This window comes from Acanthopagrus latus, chromosome 23 (assembly GCF_904848185.1).
Source record: "Acanthopagrus latus isolate v.2019 chromosome 23, fAcaLat1.1, whole genome shotgun sequence".
In the NCBI taxonomy this organism is placed as follows: domain Eukaryota; kingdom Metazoa; phylum Chordata; class Actinopteri; order Spariformes; family Sparidae; genus Acanthopagrus; species Acanthopagrus latus.
The window spans coordinates 20472858-20497929 of NC_051061.1; the positions used below are offsets into that span (position 1 = coordinate 20472858).

Sequence of the window (25072 nt, forward strand, 5' to 3'; positions counted from 1 at the left end):
TTTTGTACTTCTGTAAGTTCATCTGTGAGATTTTGGCATAAATCCAGTTAAATCCCTTCAGGTTTGTTTTTTTTAATGAAATCCTAATTTCTGTGTTTCTGCACTCCGAAAAAGATGTTTGTGTTATTGTTTCTCTGAGAGCCTGAAGCACAGACCTGATAAATTCACCCTCTAAACTACATCAAGTGTTTTAAACGTAGAAACCAACAAACGTGTGACTGTATGGTGTGATGTGCATGTGTTATGAGAGAGCATTATATCCATCCAGATGCAGCTACTCACGGGTTCGCCTGGTTGCCCTCTTGGCCCCACAGGTCCATCAGATCCCTAAATGGAATGGAGACAGATTCAACACATACATCTCATACACCTCTCCAAGTCAACCTCCGGCGTGGATACATTTATATCCCCACAGACATAATCTGTGAAAATAGCTCATTAAAGAAATTCACTGTCTGACAGATAAGGCTCAACTATCTCCGAGCTAAGACTAATAGACCGCTCTCTAAACTTCACCCGCCTGCCTGCATGGATTGATTCTATCTTGACAGAGTTTCTATCTTCCATTTTTTCAATTTTGTGTCAGGAATGCACTGCATTGCTTTCATGTCTTCTGCAAACCTTGGCACTGAAAAAACTCAGGCCAGCATAGTGGAATTAATAAATTCAGGAGTTTATTACTTCAATTCAGTGACGCCTGCTTTGATCCGTGGTGCTTTACCATTAAACGCTTTGCAGAATTGATTCATTGGTCTGGAAAGTTTTCCCTTTATCACCTCGCATGATGGAAACATTTTGATAAACCAAGCCCCTGCTGCAGGATGTGTTTGTTTGTTTTTTGCTGTTGCATGTAAGGTAAGTAAATCTTGCAAAGTACAGTGCACTCACCTTATCTCCTGGCTCTCCAACGGGCCCATAAGGACCTGGTTTTCCTCTGTCCCCCTACAAGATAAAAGCATTAGCCACAAGCCTCAAGATATTTAGGACAGCTCTGTTTATAGCAGAGGAGCATCAAGCAGATGCTTTTTAGCATTCACTGTCATCACAAGAATCACAAGAATCATCATGATCATTTGCAAATAAACATCTGCCACAGGACGTGCTGGTGTGTTAGTGTCTGCACGACTGAATGAATACAGAAACAATGGTAGGTTACCAAGACTAACTCACTCTGTGTCCCTTGTTTCCTGGCAGACCTGGCAGGCCATCAAATCCCCTGTCACCCTGAAAAGTAATAGAAAAGCAAGTGAATTAAATACTGGAACACACACACACACACACACACACATATGGAAATGTGTAAAAATTAGCTGAATTGTACTGAGAGAGTCTCCCCTGGCAGAGCCTCCCATCTGCTCTGAGTATGTGTTGGGGAGAGGGAGCCTTCAGATTAGCTGTAGGTCTGTTAAAATGCTGCTCCGACTGATAAAGACTCTGCTGTTCTGTCAGAGCCGGCATCAAGGGAGCCTGATTTATTTACTAAGCTCTTCCTGCAGCTGTTAAGTATTGAGTTGCCTCGTTGTCTGAACATATAATAAGCTGTGGGCTGCAGGATACCTAAAGTCTTGAACTTGCAAGGGGAGATTTGTTATTGTACAAGACCTTGCCGCCTAAACATGTTATTGTTGTGATCATGGAAACAAGAAACTGAATAAATCAGAACTGAATGCCTAACATCAGAAATATGGTTCAACAAATGGAAATGTTTCATTCACACATCCATTCACACATCTGTTCACCTCAACTAGCATCCAAACATGGAGAAAGGATGTAAATACTTTGTTCGAATGGAAATGTTTTGGGCTCTTGCTGCAGCTCACTTCATTGTGTTTATCCCTACAGCAGTGCAGTGCGATCGGATGTCAAAGAGTTTACCTTAGCGCCTGTTTCACCTGGAATCCCACGACCTCCATCCATTCCTGCACGGCCCTATGACAAACACAAAACAGTTGAAATTGTTTTTTCTTTATAGTACATCAGGCACAGTATGCTTTTAAAACAAGGTGCAGGTACACAGATTCTCAGTGTGGAGACTTGCAATACTCAAGATATCTCACCCTCTTTCCCGACTTTCCATTAATTCCTGGAGGGCCTGGCAACCCATGCGGTCCCTTTATAAGAAAAGAAAGAGAGCAAGACAAATAGAAAAAGATGTAAAAGTGTGGCAAAAAAGAAAGAGCGATATGATTGCAGACAGTATTGTCTGGTCTTACAGTAGGGCCGTTGTCTCCTCTGTTTCCTTTGAGCCCAGCGGGACCTGGAGCACCCTGCAAAATAACAACAGGAATTATTCAAGCATGACATTGTGTACAGGAGTAATTCAACTCTTTACTCAAACTTAGCATCAAACAAACAAAATATAAATGAGCTTAGAACAAATAATCGCACAGATCTGTTCATCTCTGCAACCCTGCAGCGATTTCACAATCACAGCAATTTGAACGTACTGATCTTGCATGATGATGAGGTTCGGATGGGAAGGAGACAGTGAAGCTTGTGCTTGGTCAAATACAATGTGAAATGAAAGTGAAAGGTTGCAGGAGCCTGTGAGCGATGAGGCAAAACAGGTCAAGGTCAGAGGAGTGCCTTACCAGTGGGCCTGGTCGCCCTGCAAGACCCAGTGGACCTGGAAGTCCCCTCAGTGACAGCTGGAATAAAACCACAACTGGGTGATTCATTAAAACTGCAAAAGGCATTTTGGGACTTTTAATATGCAATGAGTTGGGCTTCAGACTAATTAAATCAAACAGTAACTGATATTGATACATAATTGTCATGGTGCCATATTATGTCAAATGTACCTGGGCCTGCTGCAGGATAGCCTGTGCCTGCGCCTCCTGGGGAGACACCACTGGGCCCTTCTGGGAATCACCTCCATACTGGAACTGGAGACAATGAGAAAGAGGAATTAGTCCCAACTGCAGGATTCCCCAAATGTAAATGAAGTTCAGTCACACAGCCCCCCCTTGTGGTCATGCCACTACTCCACACTGGGAAAAGGTTTGCTCCAAGTGTCTTTAAGGTCTTACTGGCAGCATCAACAGGGTTCCTGGAGGACCTGGAATCCCATCAACCCCGGCAAGACCCGGACGTCCTGGGGGACCCTGAGGAGAGAGCACGGGGAAAGGGATAAGCATCAGTTCCTGTGTGTATTGTGTTACTGTGTTTGCATGTGTGTAAGAGAGTGAGAGAAGGAGGCAGATAGATAGAGAGAGAGAGAGAAAGAGAAAACAGCCCTGCAATCTCATCACTGCAAGAACAACCCTTGCTTTTCCATGGGGCATGTTGCACATACACACACACACATACACACACAAACACACACTCTGTTTACTGTTTTAAATATCCATTTTTAAGTCAATTCATGTAACATTAGGATGTAAGGAGTGGGTTCATCTGATTACCAATAGAGTTATCTGATCAGTATTCAAACCGGTCAGAGACTGATGAGATACGTTCCTCCAGCAGTGATTAAAATACATTTGATCCGATGTTTGTTTTTATCAATCAATACTTAATGTCAAAGAACTGACTCACTGAGCGAGCAATTTTGAGGAGAAGTGAAGCGGTGGTAGAAATGTGTTTAATTACCTCTTTGGTGAACATTTTCATTTCTATTTTTAAATATTTAAATAAACATTCTGAGTGTGCAGTAAAATGAGTTGTCAAGGTTGAATACAGCAGGCTTATGATTTTCTACCTGAATTGTTCATCACATAAAGTCATAAAGATATGAGCCAACTCATATGAGTCAATCACTTGTGGACGGGCTAATGTGTGTTAAACAGTCTCATACAGCAGCTTGAACAAGAATCAAGCTCTTTCTCAGTGTCTCTGACTCCTTCACATGTGATACTGACAGGGGAGAACCAGACCGCTTCTGCTGAGTTTTAATTATACCTGACATCAAGTCTTAAAACACATATTTGACATAGAAATTGGGCAAATCATTTGTTACAATTAACCTGCCATTACAATTACACTAGACTGTTAAAACAATCCTATAAATGAATGTTCATAATCATAGTAAAGACATGATGCAGTACATTGTAACACACGAAGAGGCAGCACAACAGAGTCCAATGAATCAGTTTGTCAGTTTCAGTTTATATTCATGTCTTTCTTATATCATGGATAACGAGATTATTAGTAGATAAATCACATCTGTTCATTTTATTGTTGCATCTCTTCAAATAGAGTATGTGTTTCTGATATGGGCTGAACCTGAAATGTACGTATGTATTAAAGGTGGGTACAATGACTGAAGGTGATGAGCTCAGTGGGGATCTGAATGCTGATGAGCTGCCATCAGCAGCAGCTTTGCAAAGCAAAATGATAACAACCATCAACAACTGGGAAATGACAGAGCATCTGTCAGCTTGCGTGTATATTCAGATGTGTTCCATTGTGATGAATCATGGACAAATACGTAACACACACACATACACACACACAAACACACACACACACAGACACACAGACACACACACACACAGGAAAATCAGGTCAAACATGTGTGAGTCAACATCCGTCCCTGAAGTCCACAATGTTTAGTTCAGGACTGAAGGAGGACATAATGTTCTCAGTCAAACTCACAGTCTGTCCCACAGGTAAAGGGGTCAAACTAAACAGTGGGTCCAGGTCAGGGCCTAAGCCAAACTCACCATTTCACCAGGGTCTCCTCTGGGTCCTGGGGGACCTATTGGTCCTGCTGGGCCAATGAGTCCCTGTGGAGGAAACATCAACAGCACTCAAACAACCATAATGAACGCTCCGATACAGTGGGAGTGATTGTCAACACTCCCTTTTGATTTATTTATGTGCTTTTGAAGTCAAATCTTTTCCCTTCTGATGTGATGATGTACCCACAGAGGTCACTTCAAAGTGTATTAATAGTTATGTAGTAGTTGTCATGAAACTGTCCTTCACAAAGGGCCATCTTGCATTGCATCAACGTGCAGGGGGGTATTTGGGGGGGTGGAGAAATCCTGTTTCCTTTTCCGAAAACACCACAGTTACATCCTGATGTCTTACATTATGCCACATCCTGTACAATTACAGTTTATTCTGTTTTCAGGCTTACCTCGGGTCCTGGAAGACCTGGGGGTCCTTCCACCAACGTTCCCTAGAAACAAGCACAAATAGGATGTAAATTAGTCAAACATTAACTCCTTTTCTCATAACTGAAGCACCAAGACTATTCTGTGAATGCCTCCAGCAGCTCACCGGTTCAATAATAGCCTGCTCTCCCTTCTGGCCTTTCTCTGCTCTGAGACTAACCTGAGAGGGAGGAACAGATGAATAGATGTGGGTTGTTAGAAATCACTTGACACAGCCAATTGAAGACGTGACCACTCATTTGATGTATGAGTTCACGCTGAGATTTACCTCTTTATTCCAAGTCTCAGCTCTTTCCCGCTCTGCAAACTGAAAGCCGTCATCATATATTTCATACTCCTCGTACTCTGACTCTGTGTCATTCTTGAAATCTTCATATTCGAGAATCTGTTAAGGAATGAAAGGCTCCATTAGTGGCAGGTGTAGTGAATGCTGAAATAAGCTCTCAGTGTTTCTGCGCTGAGGTGAAGACATTTCTTGCATTTGCATTTAACCTACCTCATAGTCAGTAACATTGGGGCCCACTGTTACCGTGGAAACTGAGAGATCATCATAGAGGTCTCCGAAAAGGTCATCTCCATATTCCTCCACCATGGGCTTCGTCACTGGCTTGCCCTCCTGCAGGCCAACACACACTTAAATGAGTCATTGCAAAGATGAACTCGGGGACGCTGAGCACGTCTGATTAGCACCCAGCACATCCAAGCAAAGGCACATTTTCTAATGTACAACATGAATGTTAGCAGAACGAGAGGATTTTATGGGAAAGTGTTGGTTATCCAGGATACAGGTTGACAGTTGTGCATGTTAATTACAATGCTTGAGAGTAATTAGTTAATGGACTACATCAGATTCATGTGGCAGCACGGCAGAGACTGCAACAGCTACAGAAACAGCATGAGCATGAAAAATTAGTTCACTTGGCAAATTGGCTGATAATAACCATGATGGAAACACACAGAAACATCCCTTGTTTGTTGCTGTGGGAAACAAAAAAACTGACTGGATTTTTTTCTAAACAAAAAACAAAAATAAGATACGCAGTTGGACTGAACAGTTAAGTCAAAAAAATCAGTGAAATTACATATGCATATTATATATGCCATTAAAAAGAAGCATTGTGGTGCTGCAGAGAATCACATCCTCCAGACATGTTTGTTTGAGGGAGACCCCAACAAAAATAAAACATTATTATCATTAACTTAATTTTTTGTTCAGTTAGAATAAAAATGCAAAAACTATTATTCAAAATTATGATTCATATTGCAGTCACGGTATCGTTCACAGTAGTTTTGTCATGTTACTGGAATTTCTAACTTCAATGCAATATCTAAAAAAACTTTGATGCCTGATGCCATTTTGTTTAAAGATAAATATAACAAGGCTTGTGTGATGTTTGATAAGCACAACAGCATTTCAATTAATTTACATCTTACTAAAGTCAGAAGATGTGTGGGACATGTGTGTGTTCTGCAGCAGTGTTTTTGTGTGTGTGTGTGTGTGTGTGTGTGTGTGTGTGTGTGTGTGTGTGTGTGTGTGTGTGTGTGTGTGTGTGTGTGTCTGTCAACTCGCTTTCTGAGAGAAGAGGGAGCAAAAATGTGCAGCTGGTGCGAGCGAATCAACACTGGGAATCTGTTTCAGATTTTCAGAATCAGAATATTTATCAATTTTTCGTTTTCTGACAACACTAAATTACACCATAAACAGTCATTATGCCATACTCACATTCAGCAAGTGTGGTCTGATTTAAGGGATTTCAGCGGTCGGACCACAATATTCACTAAATTCAATGCACTGTAAGCACATTACTCATTCTCTTTGTCTCTGTATGGGAAGACGGATACTTTACGTGCCGTTCATACGATGCTTTTTGGAAATATACCGTATGTTCTAAAAAAAAAAAAAAAAAACAAACACATGCAGCCGAAATGCATTTGATGAGAGCAGCAAAAAATTGTCATTTAAGATGTATTCTCCATGTTTTCTGGCAGGGATGTAGAGGAGGTGATGATTAGGATGGTGCTGGTTAGTGGTGGTGGTGGTGGTGGTGGTAAGCAGCTGGAGAGGGAAAAGGTGCTCGTTATTGTTAGGAGGTATTAGGGGAGTGATCAGTTAGAGCTGCAAATAGCAGGCGAGGGTTGGGGTGAAGAGCGTCTACAAACTTGTCTACCTCCTCAGGAACCTTTGATTCAGGCAGTGCACTAGGCATCACAGTGGGGGCCTCAGTTGCTGAGTCGGGTTCATGTGTCGGCATCTCCACGAGTGTCTTGCTGGAGATTTCGGTGCGGATGACAGTTTCTAGGGTGTTCTTAATTTCTGGCAACTCTGTGGGCTGAAAAGGTTCCTGGGAGAGATACTCAGGCAGTGTTGTGGACATTCTGAGGAAACCATCCTCGAGAGCAGCCTCTTCGTGTTTTTTCTTTCTGGATCCCTTCTTGCCCTTGCCTTTGCGTTTGCCTTTGCCTTTGCCTTTAGAGCCCTTGTCCCTCTTCTTTTTGCCTTTCCTGTCCTTTTTGGAGTGCTCCTTTGGTTCATCGGGCTGGTCGCTTTGCACTAAGGCATCAGACACGAGTTGGGAGTTCTTTTATGAAAAAGGGAACGTGAGGTGGAGGATGGAGAAAAAACACAGACTGATGACAGTGAAACACAACAAAGGAAATAACCTGCAACAGTAAAGTGATGCATACAGGTCCTTAAAGGGTCAGTGGATACATACTGTGATTGCCACTGAGCTGGTAAAAGCCTAAAGCAAACATCAAATGAGAAGGGACAAACAAAGGCAGAGCTGTTTCCTCTTTTTCAGAGCACAAGACGTATTTGCTTCTGTGGTCAGAGGTCACCGTGTCTGTGATCCTACAGAGCTGCTAATTCTTAGTGTGCTCTGGCAAGTGAGCAAACAGAGGCTGTGTCATTCTCCTAAATGATTTCCACTGCATGTCAGCGATACGAATGGGCTCTGCCTGAAAAAGGACGCCGGGAAGGCCCAGTCTGTGAGAGACACCAGACGTGATTTAGATCCACTTGTAAACAGGGTCAGTGTGTGAGGGAGAATGATGGGAAGTAGGTCAGTGGGGTGACAGATGTGGACATGTTCTGGATTCAGAACTCATTGCTCAGCTGTAGCTCTGTAAAGTCCAGCTGGATCACTATCCCAATGACCTCATATGACCATTAGTGAATCATCTCTGCAGCATTATCAGTGATCACGTTTGCGTGCAGACTCACTTGAGTGTATCTGCATCCAAGTCTATGCTTGTGGCAAACATAAAAAATAGACACAGAGATAAGACATTTAATTGTTCAGTTGAAACTGAGGCTTGAGGCTCAGCCACACACACTCACATATTTCTGCCTCTACTCCTCTGCCTCCTTCCTCCTCATCTCTATATTTTTAACACACTTCCAGAGAAATATACAGTTATTCACATCCATGATTTATTCATTTCCATGCATGCCTTGAGGAGGTGAAAAGCTATTATATCATGTCTGAGTTATCTGCTCTTGGCTCTATGTGTGTGTGTGTGTGTGTGTGTCGATGTGTGTCTGCGTGTGTGTGTGTGTCTTGTGCCAAAAGAACAACTGCCCCTCACAATGCTCCACTGTTGGCGGCGCTTTGAAAGAAGACACTTCTCCTTCAACTGATGGCTTGTTCTGTCTTAATCTCTCAAGTCTCTTCTTGCAAACACTCAGTGCCTTTGCACAACTCAGACCTCTTTTTGGCCGGGGTTTTGTTGGCTTATAAATCATAGAGGTCTCAGGGACACATAGGTCTATTGATGAGCAGAATTTTCTTCCTTTAACTGGCTGGATGTGAAGCTAGGAGTTCTGCAAGCCCACCTTAGCAGCCAAAGGGAGCTGATTATGTCTAAGGAAATGTGGAAAACAAAGAAACAATAACTAAGACTGAATGGAAGCAGCAAAAATACAAGCTGTGTCTCCACAGGTGACAGAGGTTACCTAAAGCTACACCTCATCATATAAACTGCTGAGGACCTCTACAAACATTTGCATGGGTTTTTCCTGTTAGAATTGCTTCCTGTTGGTGGCACTACTGACCTCCTGCAGCCCCAGGGCTTGGCTGTTGTAGGGCAAAGCAGAGTCACAGTCTGGTATGTAGTTTACACAGTAGCTGGCAGCAGCCTGGGGGTCCTCCAGAATCAGTAGTTGCTGGATTTCTCCCTGAAATAAAACAGAAAGTGGACAGAGAGACAGACAGATATCACATTATAAAGTCAGTCATATCGGTTAAGCGAAATCATCTCACTGGAGCATATTTATACAGCAGACTGAACCTTTAAAAATACACCTCGCCACCACAGACACTCTGAGAGCAACACAACTGGCAGAGCTCTTATATAGATATAAAGCAATGTTTAATAGAGTGGTATCGTCAAACTGTCACTACTGCTACAATTGCTACTGACTATCGATGCCTTGTGTTCCCAGAACTCCAGAAGGGGTCTGATTGTGTACACGAACGGTCAAATAGCTCTCTCCCACCCGTCTGTCAGGACCTTTAACTTCCCATCCTGCCCTGGAGGAACAGCCAGTGTGTACACACAAACATGCACAGAGACAGCACTGCTGGACCCTGCAGCACACAGCCCAGAGCCGCTGCTGGCTTTAATGGCATTACACTCAACATCGCTCTTGTTCTGATCCATCAACATTATATCATTACATAATGCTTTACAGTGCTGGAGCTGATTAATCGTCAGTTGATGCATTAAAGTGCAAACTGTAAAATACCAAACATGATGGTTTACAGAACAACAACTTTGGCTCAAATAAATTACAATGTGCATTTGTCATCTGTCATTATTTTTGACATTTTATAAGTTGAATAATGACTGAAATAATAAATCCAAAAGTTTATATGTAAGTGTAAATAATTATGAGCTGCAGTGTTAATTCTCTTTGAGACATGAGTACGAAAGTAATTCAGGATAAATAAAATGCCGGCGGCCCCATCGCACAGTGTTTGACAAGGTTTAGATTACATTAGCGATACGAATCTGTGTAACTGACGGGCCGTTGCAAACATATTGCCTGGTGAAACATTACCCAGGGACAGCCAGGCAGCCATTTGTGATAAATCAAGTCAGATCAACAGCTTGATGTTGTGGTAATTATAGCCCCATTGTAATCTCTTTAATTAGGCTTTAGTGGGCAGAGGTGAAATAAATCAAAACATCACACAACCCACCATCAGCACACGTCTTGTAATACAGCTCACATCATGCCTTATCAGTAATGCATGTCTACGTAAACTCCCAATCACCACACAAAAGGAAAGGGAAAAGGAAAAGAATGCTGAAACAGTCATTTATACTTTAATACACTGAACATGAAAGGAGCTCTTATCCACTTATCCTTTTTTCTTCCTGTTTTGGCCAAAAGCCAGTGTCAAGCAAAGGAAATTATAGCACTCTAAGGTGAGAGGCAGAGAGAAAGAGTGAGAGAGAAAAGGCAACAGGGAGTTAATCCAATCTAATCCAATCTCAATTTGAGATCAAAGGCAACACTTTCAAGGAGAAGTTTTCCTGTTTTTCTTGCCTAGCAGGGGCTCTCGCTGCTCGAAACACACAGCGAGTAAAGTGTTGCCCAAAATCCAGTGTGCTCCGCCATTCTCCATTTAGGACGCGGTGAGGACATCTGAGGAGGACATGTGAGGACGTGCCGAAAAGGAAAACACTTCAGCTGAATCCACAAAATTGTGATGGCTCACTAATATCCTGCCTGAGGTCGCACATGGCTCTGTTGGCAAAGGTTCATTAGTGTTTCAGAGCGTGACCACTTTGCCTGCAATAAGGTGTCTGGTGCCCGCTAGCCAAGAATCATACTGCTTCACCAAATCCCAACTATCTAGACTGTGTCTGGGGTACTGTAGACTTATTTGCAGAACCTTAAACAGATCTTAATCTCTAAATAAAAAATAACTTGTGTACTTTTGTGAGTCAGATCCTCTGCGTGGGTGAAGAAGCAACCGCAAGTTTCCAGCAAGCAAGCTCACCGTAATGAAACAGCATTTTCTGATGCTCCTCATTTGCTTAAAGTGCAACAGATGCTCACAGCAAAGCAAAAAAACATCTGACCACCATCGGACATAAGTCATTCCCATGGAATATGACTCAGACAGACCATGACCGATTTAATGTTCTTCTGCGATTTGTGTGGTAAATTGATGGGGTTGCTAAGTGCTCGAATAAAGCTGCCCTTTAATGACATGCTCGACAAGTCATGGTTTCAACATGCCTGTTACAGTGAGCCAAAAACATTTCTTATTTCCAGAACTAATCGACACAGAAAGGATCTGAATTTCCGAATAAATAAACACTGGGCTGACCTTATCTTAGCAGTCAGCGTGTTGGAGGCCCACAACAGCTGAGAAGGAGCACAACCAGACTTGTGGACAGTTTGATGTTTGCTTTAGTCCGAAAGCAAGCAGAGAGTTGAGTCTGAACACCAAACTCCTGTGGTAATTTGTAGAAAATCTGGAAGCAATAGAGACATTAGTGTCTGACCACAGTCCCCATGCTCTCACGCTGAGCTCCCACGCTGGGAGAACTGGGCCGGAACACTGACCTCCACCCCCAGAACCAGGGCCTGGGAACAGAGGCCCAGAGGTCAGCCAGCTTAATCTCTTTTCCCCTGGTACCAGCCTCACCCGAGGTGTCCGACACCAACGCTTAAATAAGCGCAGCTAGACGTATGGCTGCAAACAGATACTGTACACGCACACACTGACAATCATATCTTGCCATCACGTGTTTCAATATGTTCAGAATTTTCGGGTGGATTTTTTCCCATGCTCCACAGAAAAAAAAACAAGATGTGAAGACTCAGTTCTGGATTAAACTAAGTGCAAACATCCATACACGTGACCACGATGACTGCAAAAAGTGCACGAATTCGGCTAAAAAGATGGATCTGATCATGAGATAGTCTGAAGTTTATTAGTCATCACCACAAGTACTGTATCGTCATCGTCATAACTCTCCACACGGGATGTTAATAAGGGCATGGGAGTGTTTTTGGAGTCAGGCCAAAGATTAATCGGTCTCCGTTGCTTCTGAAAAGGGAAATTTATAGAGCCCACAAAGAGACACATTTCTGAAGTGAAGTGGGATATGAAGTAATTTAAACTCAAATGGCTATCAGCGTCTGAGAGGGGAAGTGTAGGAGGAGAGCAGTAAGTAATGTACAGCATGATGGGAGGGGCAACTGAGGTTAAGTCAGGGTAAAGTTAATGTGTGGAAGGTAGTTATTGACGACACACGCCAACCCTGAAGGCGGTAGGTGCTGTCAGGACCAAAGACATCTGGTTTTCTCCTGGCGAAAGTGAAGAAGGCAGTGGTTGCTGCCTATTAAGCAAATAGGGAGTGATAACAATCCTCCCTCTGTAAAGTTTAACAGTATGTTCCCTTTTGCAGGCTGCAGTATTCTTAGGACACTGAGGGGAAAGGAGGCTGGTCACTTCTCCTAATATCACTGCCTATCTTTCCTTTTCCTTCTTTGCTCCGCTGCTGAGGAGACACAGAGCCCCGGGGACATGGCAGGGTGAAGGGGCTCACGCTGATCTCTATTTCATGCTGTGGGCCAGAGATTTAGACTGGAGCCTCATTGGGAATGACAATGGAGCAGCGGTTGCATATTGTCATGTGAAGCACAGAGAATGGCTTATGACAATAAAGGTTAATGCAGAGAGAAAAGAGGAACTGGAACCACTGGTTTGAATCTTATTGCTCGTACATTTTTCCCAGCACAATGATGCACATGTGGACACGCATTTGCTTTCGAATGCTCAGATCAAGTAGCCCTATTTTTCACTGTTATGACTTTATCTGTGTCTCCTGCTACTTAGTGATTTAAAAAACAAGAAGAGGATGAGTCCTAACAATCACAAGACAAGACCAAGCCACACACACTTGAGAGTCAATCATGTTTCCTAATGTCCCGATGCACAGCGGGCCACGTCAACACATCTACAGCCAACATATCTATACTGAATAAGCCAAAAAGAGAAGAGAAAGTGCCATTTCTTGGCTTTGCGATGGAAATGATGAAGCAGGGCATGTCTGAACAGCACGTCCCCTCCTCCCCACTCTCTCCCAAACACCTTTCTTCCTCTGCACTGCTTTGTTCCTGCAGCACGTGATTGACAGCAGACCTCTGTCACCCCATAGCCTCTGGAACCACGTTTTTACGTTTAAATCTTTTCATAACTAGCTAGCTAAAAGTAGGGGGAATTCCAAAACATAATAACTCATATTCTGCTTATCCCACCATTTCATTGACACACCTTTTGTATCCCGCTCTATATATCATGCAATATTGTGCATATGCTGATTCCGTTTTAAAGTTCAGTCCCCCTCAAAATGAAAAATATGGATTTTTCCTCTTACCTGTAGTGCTATTATCCATCTAGATTGTTTAAGTGTGAGTTGCTTAGTTTTAAAGATATTAAGATGCACACTCCGTCCTGACTTGATTGGAGGGTACAGTTCAGGAGAAAACAGTTCCTACATGAGATTTCTGACAACAAGCTCTGTGGATAATCTGGAGAAGCTCATGAATTCTGGAAAGATAGCGCTTTGACATCTAGTTCAAACATATTCGAGAGATGGCAGACATCTCCAAAACTTGGCAACTCACACCAGAACAATCTTGATTGATAAATATCATGATAGGTAAGAGGGAAAATATCAAAATCCTCACTCTACCCAACAGACTACAGAAATGCTCTGAGAGTGAGAAAGAGGCTGACAAACAAACCAAGAGAGAAAAAAGTCCTACAAATGAAAGTAAGGTCATCAGGGTGTTCTCCCACAGCGCCTTGTCAGATGAGTTATTTCACAGGCAATGCATATTATCCAAGCAGAACAGTCTCCACTGGTTTCACCTACATATCTAATAACGCAAAGTTCACATGACGCTGACTCTCATTTACCTCTAAAATGCACAAAAAGGCAGTGCACAGTGCACTATGTATTGAAAAGTGTTATTCTTCTTGGCAACTTCCTAACCACACCTGTTGAAACTTCAGCTGCATTCAATGCGTGTGTGCATGTGAGAGAGCGTGCTACCAAACCAAAACAACCGATTATATGCTTTCATAATGTCCTACCTCAAATACATCTTCATCGAGCAGCCTTGTCCCAAACACAGTGACACCATGTGTGCTGACGACAGCGTCGTCCCCTCGCAGCAGATCCAGGGTCTCTACCTTCTGACAGTCCAGGTAGAGGGTCACAGAATTGCCCTGAACGCCGTAGGCTATCCTGTGCCATCTGCAAGAAGACAGAGAGAGTGAGAATTGACAGTTAAGCCTTGGAGGGAGGTACTGTGAAAATTTAGTGGTGGAGGTATTTTGTGTCTGAAGATAAGCCTGTCGCTCGGCTGAATCGGTGATGCAAAAAGCTGTTTCACACTTCTTTCAAGTCAAGCAAAACACAAGTGCCTCTGAGCCTGAGACTGTGAAGGTCTGATTTCCTTAACTCCTTTGATCAAGTCAAATCATTGCCGCAAGCTCTTCACAAGCATCTTATTCCCTTTAGGGTCACTGAAGGTCAAGAACAGGGAGTGAATATGAAGCAAACTGAATAAATGTGATGCCCGCCTCAGATTTTAAGGCTTGTTAAAGTTAAAGTAAATTACACAGTGATGGTGAATCTGATCTAACAAGCCCATCAGAGACAAGTGCGCTGTCAAATCAACAAAGGGGGAGATACTTGATTAAATTCTGCTCTAACGAAGGACCTAAAGCCACTGAAACTACATACTTTCCGTCAGCCATGTTGACCTTCTTGAAGATGGGGTACATTTCCGGTGTGGGCTGCCCATTCTGGTCCTCATACAGGAAGACAGGCGAGCGACCCACTTCGAGTCCCAGCTGCTGCACCCCCTGATCATCGTACACTGACAGCAGGAAGAACTGGGAGCCCTTTTTAGCTCGCACGGTAGTCATCACGGAGAAATTCTTGGGAAATTTGGATTCTGGAGGGAGAGGAGAGGAGAGGAGAGGAGAGGAGAGGAGAGGAGAGGAGAGGAGAGGAGAGGTGCTCTTAAGTCATACAAGACAGCACACAGCAGGGAGCAGATATTTTTATCATGCAGCCACCCCCTGCTGCTAGAGACCTGAGTAAAGATAATAATGATGAAAAATATTGCCCATGAAAGCAATGAACACCCATGAGGAGGAGAAAGGGGAGTTCAAAGTCAAACTTCTTAGGGTTTAACACAGAGAAGAATCCCTCACAGAAGGGACATATTTCAGTGATTTTTGCCATTTTTGGGAATCCTCAAGTTGGTACATGGGACTCGAGGCTATGCTCTGTGTGGTCTCATAGGAATAAATTTCACTACCAGGGAAGAGCTGCTTGGTGGGAGCACTCAGCTGGATCTTTTTTTCTATCTTGTAGGCCAGATCCGTCTCCTCCATGCCCCTCCTGCTGGTGCAGAGACCGGCCTCCAAGGACACGCCCTCCATGTTCTCCGACAGCTCCAGAACACGCAGAACATCGATGGGATTAGCTGGAAATGGAAAGAAAGAAAGAAAGAAAGAAAGAAAGAAAGAAAGAAAGAAAGAAAGAAAGAAAGAACAGCCCATATGCACATAGTTATTGAGCAGATTGAAGAAATGTGGTGTTTTCTTTTCATTTCATGCTCACTGACTGTCTCTAATTCTTTCTCTTTAAACAACATACTGTTTACATGCTTTTAAATAAGCTGATGTCCTGCTCCTTCCTGCAGTCTGTAGTCCGCTTGCTTCTAGTGTAAAAGCTACTCATGATAGGGTGGAGCTTGTGGCAGATGGCATGCTTTTAGTCACATCAATCTAACACTTCAACTCTGCCAGTGTGACAGTACTTTGTTGTCTGGCTCATTTAAGTGCTGGTTGTTACCGAGCCGAAGAGCAGGGTTTAGTGTGGCTGGAAGCCGGTCTTAAACTGTGGAGGCTTCCTGCTTCCTCAGAGTCGGAAGAGACGAGCTCCTCTGAGATGTGGCGGCAGGTGGCCAGGCTTCTGTGGGTGTTATTATAGGATAGGGGTGGTACACAGCCCAACCCGTAATCCTGCCGCAGCACACCTGACAGCTGACACCTGCACGCCGCTCAGCCAGCACCAGAGATATGAACGATATGTCTGCTTCACATTTATCACAATTTGAACACTTCACTTGCATAAATAGCGTCAAATTCAATATCTACCAAGATAGTTGAGAGTATGAAACAGGAAACAGGACAACTGATCTCATCAATTGATAAGATGGTGATTTGTATGTTGTACAAATATACACAGTTTCAATTTATGCAAATTTGCAACGAGCACAGCAACTGTTGCCCCTGCAGATATAAGATGTCCCACAGTGTGGGCGCTCTCTCTCATTGCAACGTGCCTGTGCTTTATTTGCAGTCTGCTGGTCATGTTATTGGATGTTCTGTTGATAAAGCGCTGCCGTGAGCATTAGCCAGGATCAGAGTTTTGTGCGCAGCAAGTCTCCCACCAGCTGCTAGAGAGAGCCTGTTTGGAGCAACTCAGCACTTAGCATTCCAGGCATCTGAAATGAGGATCCTAAACCCAAATTGCCTCCTGCAGCACTTGCCGCTCATACAGAGCTCGCCTTTTATTCTCCTTGTTAATTAAACATGTGGAGAGAGTTTACCGTTGCCCAGACATTGCTCGCAGAAAAACACTGCGTTGCATTTTATGGCATTATTTATTTGCAAAGCAGAGGCCATTTATTCCAAGCAGCTTTGAGAGCTCACACTCTCAGTCCCCTAGCATGGCAACGGGGCTGTAAATAGGTTAAGCTGTGAATTACAGCTGGGCTCCAACAATGGAAAACATTAGGGTACAGATCTAAACGTATTTAAGACCTCGGGGCTTAAATTCTGAATTTATACAGTCATAAACGAGCTGTGTGAATGAAATAATTACAGCAGTCGATGGCCTCTAACAACAGAATCCTCAGGCTGTAATATGTACAAGTGGTACCAATAAATGTTCACCCACACACAGTCATTTAGGATCATTTTCAAATCTGCTCTTGCCATCATGACAAGAATGAAAAAACCAAATGTCAAGGAATAAGGTATCTATTGAAATTAAAAGGTCAGAGCCCAGTCAGCCTCACTTAGATCATCAAAACGACACTGACATTGTTTTCAATTATCGCTTTCTGTACGTGCAAGACGCTCAAGTTTCACTTCTCTTTTTTATTTTCAAGTCTTTTTGGTCGCCTGGTAATATTAAATAGATTTCCGGTTAAATTGGCCAGGAAAGTGAATGCGTTGCTACAAACTCACCTTCATGATTTTTACCGCTAAAAAGTCATCAAAAAGGCTTGTTGCATCTGTAAAATCCCTAAACATGTTGCCACTTCAGAGGCAAAAAGACAAAGACGAGACAAGAGTATCTCTAATTCTTGTATCTTAGAGCTCAGTCTATTTCTGTCAGAGCACTTAATCCTTACTTTGCAATTTACATCATGTCTGGGTCTTAATCCTTAATGTTTGTATTTAATTGCATTGGTGGGAGTGTCTCTGCTTTTGTCTGATCCCAAGTGAGCTCTTCGTGGTTCTGTTGGGGCCGTCTTTAATATCAATTTCCTTCAGGATAGCAAAGTTGAAAGTTTGTGTTTTAGTCAAAGGTTGAATCAAGTAAACTCTATCAGTCTCTGTCTATCTATCTGTTTCTTTCATACACACTCACACAGGGAGGAAGAGAGGTCATAAGGCAGTGATGTTTGGAACAGTCTGAATAATATTCTAAATTAAAGCAGCATGGGTCTAATTATACAGGATTCTTGGGTTTCTGTCAACCCATCCGGAACAGCACCTGACAGAATGGCCTCAAAACAAACTAACACAATTAAATTTTAAGCACAAGTTCTTTATTTCATGCAATCCAAAGAGAAAATGTTAATGCACCACACAAAAACTGCATCTGTCTCAGTCGTGATGAGTTTTAGAGATAGCTGTTGCCCATTTCCAAACATGTTCCAGCTATGTGTTGACAGGGGACTGATGACCCTTGAAACTCTCGAGACAACAGAGAACGGTCAAAATGTGCAACAATGCCAAAGGGAGAAATATGAGACAAGCCACAGAAATTCCTCAGAGAAAGGGACTGCATTCACAGCGGTCTGTCAGTTTAACGTGCAGGAAATAATCGGCATCCCACACCCAAGTGTGCAAAATAAACTGCTGAGGTTTGGCAAGCGGGTTCGTAGGACATGGGAAAAACCTGCGTTGGCCAGAAGGATGCAATCCTGATCAAAAGCTTGATGAATACAATGACCCACATAAAATACAAACAAGTTTCTGTAGAGTTTCCACTGTTTTAGTATTTCAACATCACCACCCGGAACTCTAGTGCTTCAGGCCAGTGGCGGGCGGCCAAATGAAGTCTGAATTCAACAATCAATAAAAGAAGGTTATCTATCCCCTGCTTTGGATCCATTTATGTCACATAAACTGTGCCAATTTTTGCAGCCTTTATCAGCTATCCTGCAGCACTGACTGTCTGTGCAGGCTCTGCTTGCATCTCATTAGGCTTTGTGATGATCATGTCCTTATCTCACCTGTCAGAATGTGTTTCCTCAGGAGAAAGTTAGGAATAGTGGAAGAACAGAAAGGTGATCAAGACATCCAAGAACCCTGCTGTAGGGTTGGATACTGAACTTTATATTGCTGTGTGCTGATCTGCGTTAAATTAATCAGTGCCAGAGAGAGAGAGAGTGTTTTTATAAGCTTTGGCAAAAAAAATCAGCCACTGACTACATCCAAAAAATGTGGACTTTTTTGGAAGTAGGGAAAAAAATTCAAGGTACCAGTAATGGTCAAACATTAACAGTGTCCACCCTGCCCAACTTGCTGCCTGTGCAGCACCACTTAAAGATATGGCTCAAACTTTTTTAAATAGCGTTGTTAAATCCCTAAGGACTGATGACTCACTGGAGCTTTCCAATCACACCGAAAGGTCAAAGTACATGAGAAGGAGCTGAAACTTCCAGCAATTTAACATATGTCCGGCAACTTTGGGGAAACTGTAATAGCGAATACACACTGTGTAATTACTGTGCAGGTACATCATAATGCACATTAAAACATATAGGATGTTTTGTTGTCCTCTTTTTCTGTTCTTTTGCTTTTTATCTCTGAGACGACCATGACTGCCCAGCAACAGTGCCGTCACTGACTGAAAGAGTTGAGTTTCTCTATCCCCCAAAAATGTCACCAAACAGACAACATCTGTGTATCTTCTCCGTCTGTGGGACACATGACACAGTCGCTCCATGCCCTGCAGTCAGTGCAACTCAGCGCCACTTCAGTCATACATGGATATAATGTGTTCTCTGTGTTCTCAAAGCAATTGTCTCTGAAGACATTCTTTATGACTCACACCACCTACACTCCCCGCTCAGCCCGAAAATACCACTCGCGCACACACAATACTGCTCTGTCAGAATCTATTGCGCCTGGGAACTGGGGAATTTTAACAAGAAATAAAGCCAGAATGAATCTGGGCAATGAGTATTTTCCATGTCTCAGACCACACCCTCAGATGAGTGGAGCAAAAGCACTGACATCTGAACTTTAAATTACTGTTCGGAGATTATAACAGGCAGATGACAGTACATGATTCTGTGCTGAAATCTGAAAATTGATAAATGGATCTCTTTCTCCTTTTTAAATCCTCACACTGAAATCCCACTCTCCACAGTGCTGAGAGAGCATTCCTTCAGACAACATTTTAAATGTGACAAATTGCAAAACATATAGTGAGTTAACTATGAAAAATTGTTGACAGATTCAGTGGAAATGGTTGAATTAATCCAGACACAGTTTCTCCTCGACTCCATGAAGAACAGCCTTAATCTAATTAGCAGTGGGTGTGACCTTCTGTCTGGGTCACTGCTGTTTGTGGTCGAGGACACTATGAGGCGAGGAGAGCTTCAGTCTGAACAGATGAAACTTTAAGCACACGAAGAGACGAACAAGATCGATACACTGACTGCACACACAGCCACACCAGCATGACCAAACAACGTGTCACTTCATTACTTTATGTGTAAAATACTTTGTTCTTTTACATGTTAACAGGACAAGTGAGTTTGAAATATCAAATTCATGTTACATGTGCTGTAACAAGGAGACTGAGGCATTTTCTGGGGAAGTATGTAAACTGAGATGCAGAGATGTTTATCACCCTGAATGTGCTTTGTGGTTTGGTCTGCTTTCAGTTATCACTGAGCGTTAAGGAGCAAGTCAAGTCAGCGGTTGTGTAGGCGACTGCTGGGAACAGTTTCTAACATATTCTAAGGGGTTACGGGTTACGAATATTATTAAGAGACAATGGAACTGATGATGAAAGCGACCTAAAATTAAGTCTTTGATCCAATTTAAGCATGTGGCCTTTAATACCAAAACATTTCCAATGCCACATTATTAATATTTATACGATGATACTCTCCAGCCTGCGTAGACATGAGGAGATACAAAACAATCACAGAAAGTGATGTAAGAATTTCTGTGGCTGAGGAGTTTTTTTTCCTTCTTTTTTTTATGCAGAACTGCACAAACACTGAAAAAGAATTAGTGGGAGGGAAGACTAGACCTGACTTGTGCAGCAACATGAAATGTTCTGGCTCTACTGCTGAAAACCATCTCATAAGAAGGCTGTTTACAAGGGCATTAACCTGTACTTACAGCTCTGACGGAGTCTTTTACATTGATGAAACATGGTCAAATTAAAGGAATAAAGCACAGGATGAGCAATACTACTTGCAATTTGTCCTTTTTTCCCCAAAAAGTTTAATATGCAATATGAACAATTATTCTACTGCGCTTGTGAATTCTCATAATATGTAAAGTACACATACTGAGAGGAAATCCACTGACTGACCCTTGGCTACAATGATAAACTGGACACAAATATCAACGTCTGTGCATAACGTGCCTCCATATACGATGTATAATATATGATGTATCTTATCAAAAATGCCTGTCAATTGTACAATCGCATATACTGTATTTGTCTCACTTACAACAAGGCGGAGCAATGGCCTTAAAACAATACATCACAATATTTTTATGTTGTATTACGTTGCTTGTTACATATTCATGTTTAGAACTTCATTAATGCTGGTACAGGGCAACAAAATCAAATATCATGATGTTTTTGACCAAACATCATATAATTGATATTGATAATGCAACAATAGACACTAGCACAAAATGTAATCAGCAGTTATGTGGGTAAAGTACATATTAAAACAAGAAGAGCCTAGTAACTTTGGAAAATATCATCCTTTAATGCAGCCTTGAAAACTAGGAAAGGCAAAACTGATGCCATTTCATGATATAAAGACATCCAAAATCTACGATGATATAGAGTCTCAAATCAAGAGAACGATATAATATTGATATAATACCCAGCCCTGCCTTAAAACCCTCGCACATCCTCCTTATAATTAGTGGGATTACAAAGCTCCAGTTTTTGCCTCCAGAGAAATCTTCTCTCAATCATTTGAGTGACGTACAGAATGTAGGCCATCTCTTCTTTGCTCCTTTTGTGCTGCATGAAGAATAATTATCATTCAAATATTTAAAAAACCATTCAATTTAAGATCAAACTTGATTATCCAAAAGTCTTAAATACGAGCCGAATCCTAAAACAATGTAGCTTGTTCGGGGTGCCCTGCTGAATATGGGTCAGAGTCTGTGTCCTGTTGTCAAGGTACATGCTCACTGTGAGTCATACTTCTGTTGTTGTAGCTGCTAAATTCAAATGGAATCTGGTTACACATTTCCTCCCAATTCACATTTCTTCACCATCACATTCTTCGGTCTCCACAGTTTGTTCTGCTCGTGTTTATTCACAGTGTGACGGGTCAACGGGCCAAAAAGCTGCTCGGCCCATAGAGAAAACACCTGCCCTGCGAGGCCCGGGACTGGGCAGACAACCCACTCAAACACAAGCGGAAACACACATTTGTACGACTATACTTGTGAGAACATTTATTGACTACAGTAAATCCATTCCATAGCTATAATCGCTGCATGGCTAATGCTGACCCTTAACCTCCCCTGACCTATTTTCTGATCACTGAACTCCCTTTAAGAGCTCTGAGGAGAGTTAAACACATCCTGATGTTGAAGGAACTTCTCTCATCTTTTTTACTTCTGAGGCCTTCATAAATATGTAACACCACACACCACCACAAGTTCTCGCACACAATCTCGTGTGCACGATGCATCTACAGAATCCTCACCTCAGGCACGGAGGATTACCTCGATACAAACATGCAAGCACACACATGACCAAGCCCATTTAAGTTACAACCCCGGGCCGTCATTTTGTCTCTCAGACATCACAACACTGAGGCAGCGATTATGGACTTTTACAGTGCGTCCTGTACCGTTGGCACTGGATGGCACTAGCTGGGTTTTTCAGTCGAGTGGGAATTTTGAATTGGCTGCTGGGCCTGTTGGTGAGAGAAATCACTCTGATTGGTTGCTCGGCTAAGTAATTCATTGCATGAAAAGATGAAGAGAATTGAGTAAATCAAACAAGCAAACAGCTAAAAGCCACGTCTTCCATTTTTTTAATGACGAATACAGTCTACTGCCACCTGCTGGTGTGGAGGGTCATTTCAACCACAATTAGCAATTTATTAACTAGTGTACAACTATGAAATGAATTGCTAACCAATTATAATAATCAACTGATTGGCTTTGGTGCTTTCCGATGAAAAATAATTAACCCTTCACCCCTTTAATGACAGAAAGCTGAATATCTTTGGCTTGTGGATATAAAAAGACATTTGAGGATGTCATCTTGGGCTTTCGGAAAATAATTTTTTTATATTTATGAACAAAGTTACTGTTCGATGAATAGAGAAAATAATCATCCACATAATTCACAGTCAAAATAGTAATTAGTGGCAGCTTTTTGGCGCTGACAGACACACAACAGTGGCTGTTTGTCACTGCTTGTTCTTTGATGTTGGTTTGTTGTCTGCAGTTTTACACTGCACACCACACACACATGCACGCACCACGTGTGATACAAGTATATATACATGCTCCTGTTTCTTTGTACTTCTGAGGGGCAGAAATTCCAAACAGGTTGTGAGCCTCGGTGGAACTCTGAGACCCAGATCATTCCCCTCTACGTTAGCAGATTAGTGTCCAGCTGAAGGACGCTTGGCAGATCAGAGAAGTTGAAATATGAGCCAGGTCACAGTGTCACTGAGAGAGTAGCATATTGTTTCATGAGTCTATGATGGCTTTGGTAGGAAAGGTTCCTCCTGTGACTTCCCTGCTAAAATGTGCATGTGATGACTCTGATCAAACTTTTCTGAGGCTCATAAACTGAGATGAAGAGGCGTATGACATGTAAAAGGGACACTGCAAGGAGTGGGCTCCTCTGATGTCTGCTCATTGCAAATTCTGCAGGGGAAGCATCTCCAACTAGTCCCACAGAAAGCTCCTTGAATCATCCAATGATCAGAAACACAGAGCCAAAGAAGCCTGAGGGGAAGGGAGTCACTGAGTCTCTGGAAGCCAGATGTGTGTTGAATACTATAGATTGGCGTCCGGGGCCATGAAGTGTTTAAGCAGCATTTCTACATATTAAAGACTTGGGGGGATTCCAATGCAGTTTGCCTCATCAAACAGTCTGGGAAGCGGTTTGATATGACACTTGCAGCATCAGCAGCTGGGGACAGACGTCAGCATCTCCGACACCTCTGATGTTTAATGTTTCTATTAGAGAAACAAAAGCTCACATAAGAGAGGAGAACACTGGAGCTGTAGCAGGGCGTAACATTCCTCTTTTCTTATTCTCCATCCTGCTAAATTCAGCTGCCTCTTTCATTTGTTTTCATTTGCCCCTAATTTGTTGCTAGATCAAAGGAGAACAAGGCTCGCCGTCCTCCTCTGGGAGTCTGGTGCAGGATTGGCAAGGAGGCTGGATCAAACGGGAGGCAGTGAGGGGGCTGTACGCACGATTTCCCCTCTGTCATAGAACCAGTCATGGATGAGGCAGGGCATAAGCAAGGGGAGAGGGATGATGTAAATGAAGAGATAAGGCATATAAAAATCAAAACAAACAATCCCTATTCCCAGACTCTGAACGGAACAGAAGAAAAGAAAAGAAAACCGAACAAAAATGTGTTGAGGCAAAAGAACAGAGGATTCTGACTGAAACTAACTGTGGACGTGTGCAAGAATGTCTCACTTCCTGTCAGCAAACATGACTACAAAGTGCTCTCTCATCTCTGTCGAACACACACACAGAAAGCATATGGGAAAACATTCCAGCAGACTTGTACTGTAACACACACACTCTCTCACACACACACACACACTCAGAGACACTTTATCAACCACATGCACAATCTAAGACTTCCGTATCAGCACCACCATATGTCCCACGCACTTTTAAGTCATCTCTGCCTCTCACTTCACAGGCCCTTATTAGAAAGCAGTGGACACCACTGTGTGTGTGTGTGTGTGTGTGTGTGTGTGTGTCCGCTGGCCCACTTCCTCCTGCCATCGCTTTATTTCAGCCACGGAATTTCAACAAATCCTGCCAGCCGTTAAGTGGGTGCATGAAAATATGACATCTTTAAGCACTTCTGGTGACCACAGGGTTAACTCCCGCTGCTGAGGCACGCCGCTCCATCGGGGAGCCTCTAAACCGTAGCACCTGCAAGGAAATGGTCTGCTGCCAGTTGCAGATAGTCGGGACATGGCCGCGGGGCATGAAGGCCTGTGTGGGTGACAGATAGCAGTGGGGCCAAATGAAATACACTATGTATGCACAAGCTGGATGTCACAGGCTCTCTTGAGGACATGGAAGGTCCAAAAATGGCTGAACAAGCCTGATGTGCGGCACTCAGGGACAGGCAGAGAGACACAGCTGCCTGACACACACCAGGCTCT

General features: G+C 42.8%; 1 protein-coding gene across 4 annotated transcripts in view; it reads right to left on the minus strand.

Moving 5' to 3' along the window:
- The window catches only part of col5a3a (collagen, type V, alpha 3a), a 51810-nt gene that overhangs the window by 25486 nt on the left and 1252 nt on the right, over positions 1-25072 (minus strand). Inside the window, exons 2-20 of one of the 4 annotated variants that reach the window (XM_037089579.1) lie at positions 15484-15651; positions 14901-15114; positions 14246-14408; positions 9175-9297; positions 7289-7699; positions 5617-5736; positions 5389-5505; positions 5227-5280; positions 5084-5125; positions 4665-4727; positions 3030-3104; positions 2802-2885; positions 2592-2648; positions 2214-2267; positions 2058-2111; positions 1876-1929; positions 1171-1224; positions 889-942; positions 283-327 (exon numbers count right to left, since the gene is read on the minus strand). In XM_037089579.1, coding sequence (XP_036945474.1) covers positions 283-327; positions 889-942; positions 1171-1224; positions 1876-1929; positions 2058-2111; positions 2214-2267; positions 2592-2648; positions 2802-2885; positions 3030-3104; positions 4665-4727; positions 5084-5125; positions 5227-5280; positions 5389-5505; positions 5617-5736; positions 7289-7699; positions 9175-9297; positions 14246-14408; positions 14901-15114; positions 15484-15651 — 2006 coding nt within the window. Of the gene's footprint in view, positions 1-282; positions 328-888; positions 943-1170; positions 1225-1875; positions 1930-2057; positions 2112-2213; positions 2268-2591; positions 2649-2801; positions 2886-3029; positions 3105-4664; positions 4728-5083; positions 5126-5226; positions 5281-5388; positions 5506-5616; positions 5737-6843; positions 7258-7288; positions 7700-8708; positions 8978-9174; positions 9298-14245; positions 14409-14900; positions 15115-15483; positions 15652-25072 lie in introns of those variants that run through there. The other 3 variants (XM_037089580.1, XM_037089581.1, XM_037089582.1) reach the window with 3 other exon arrangements.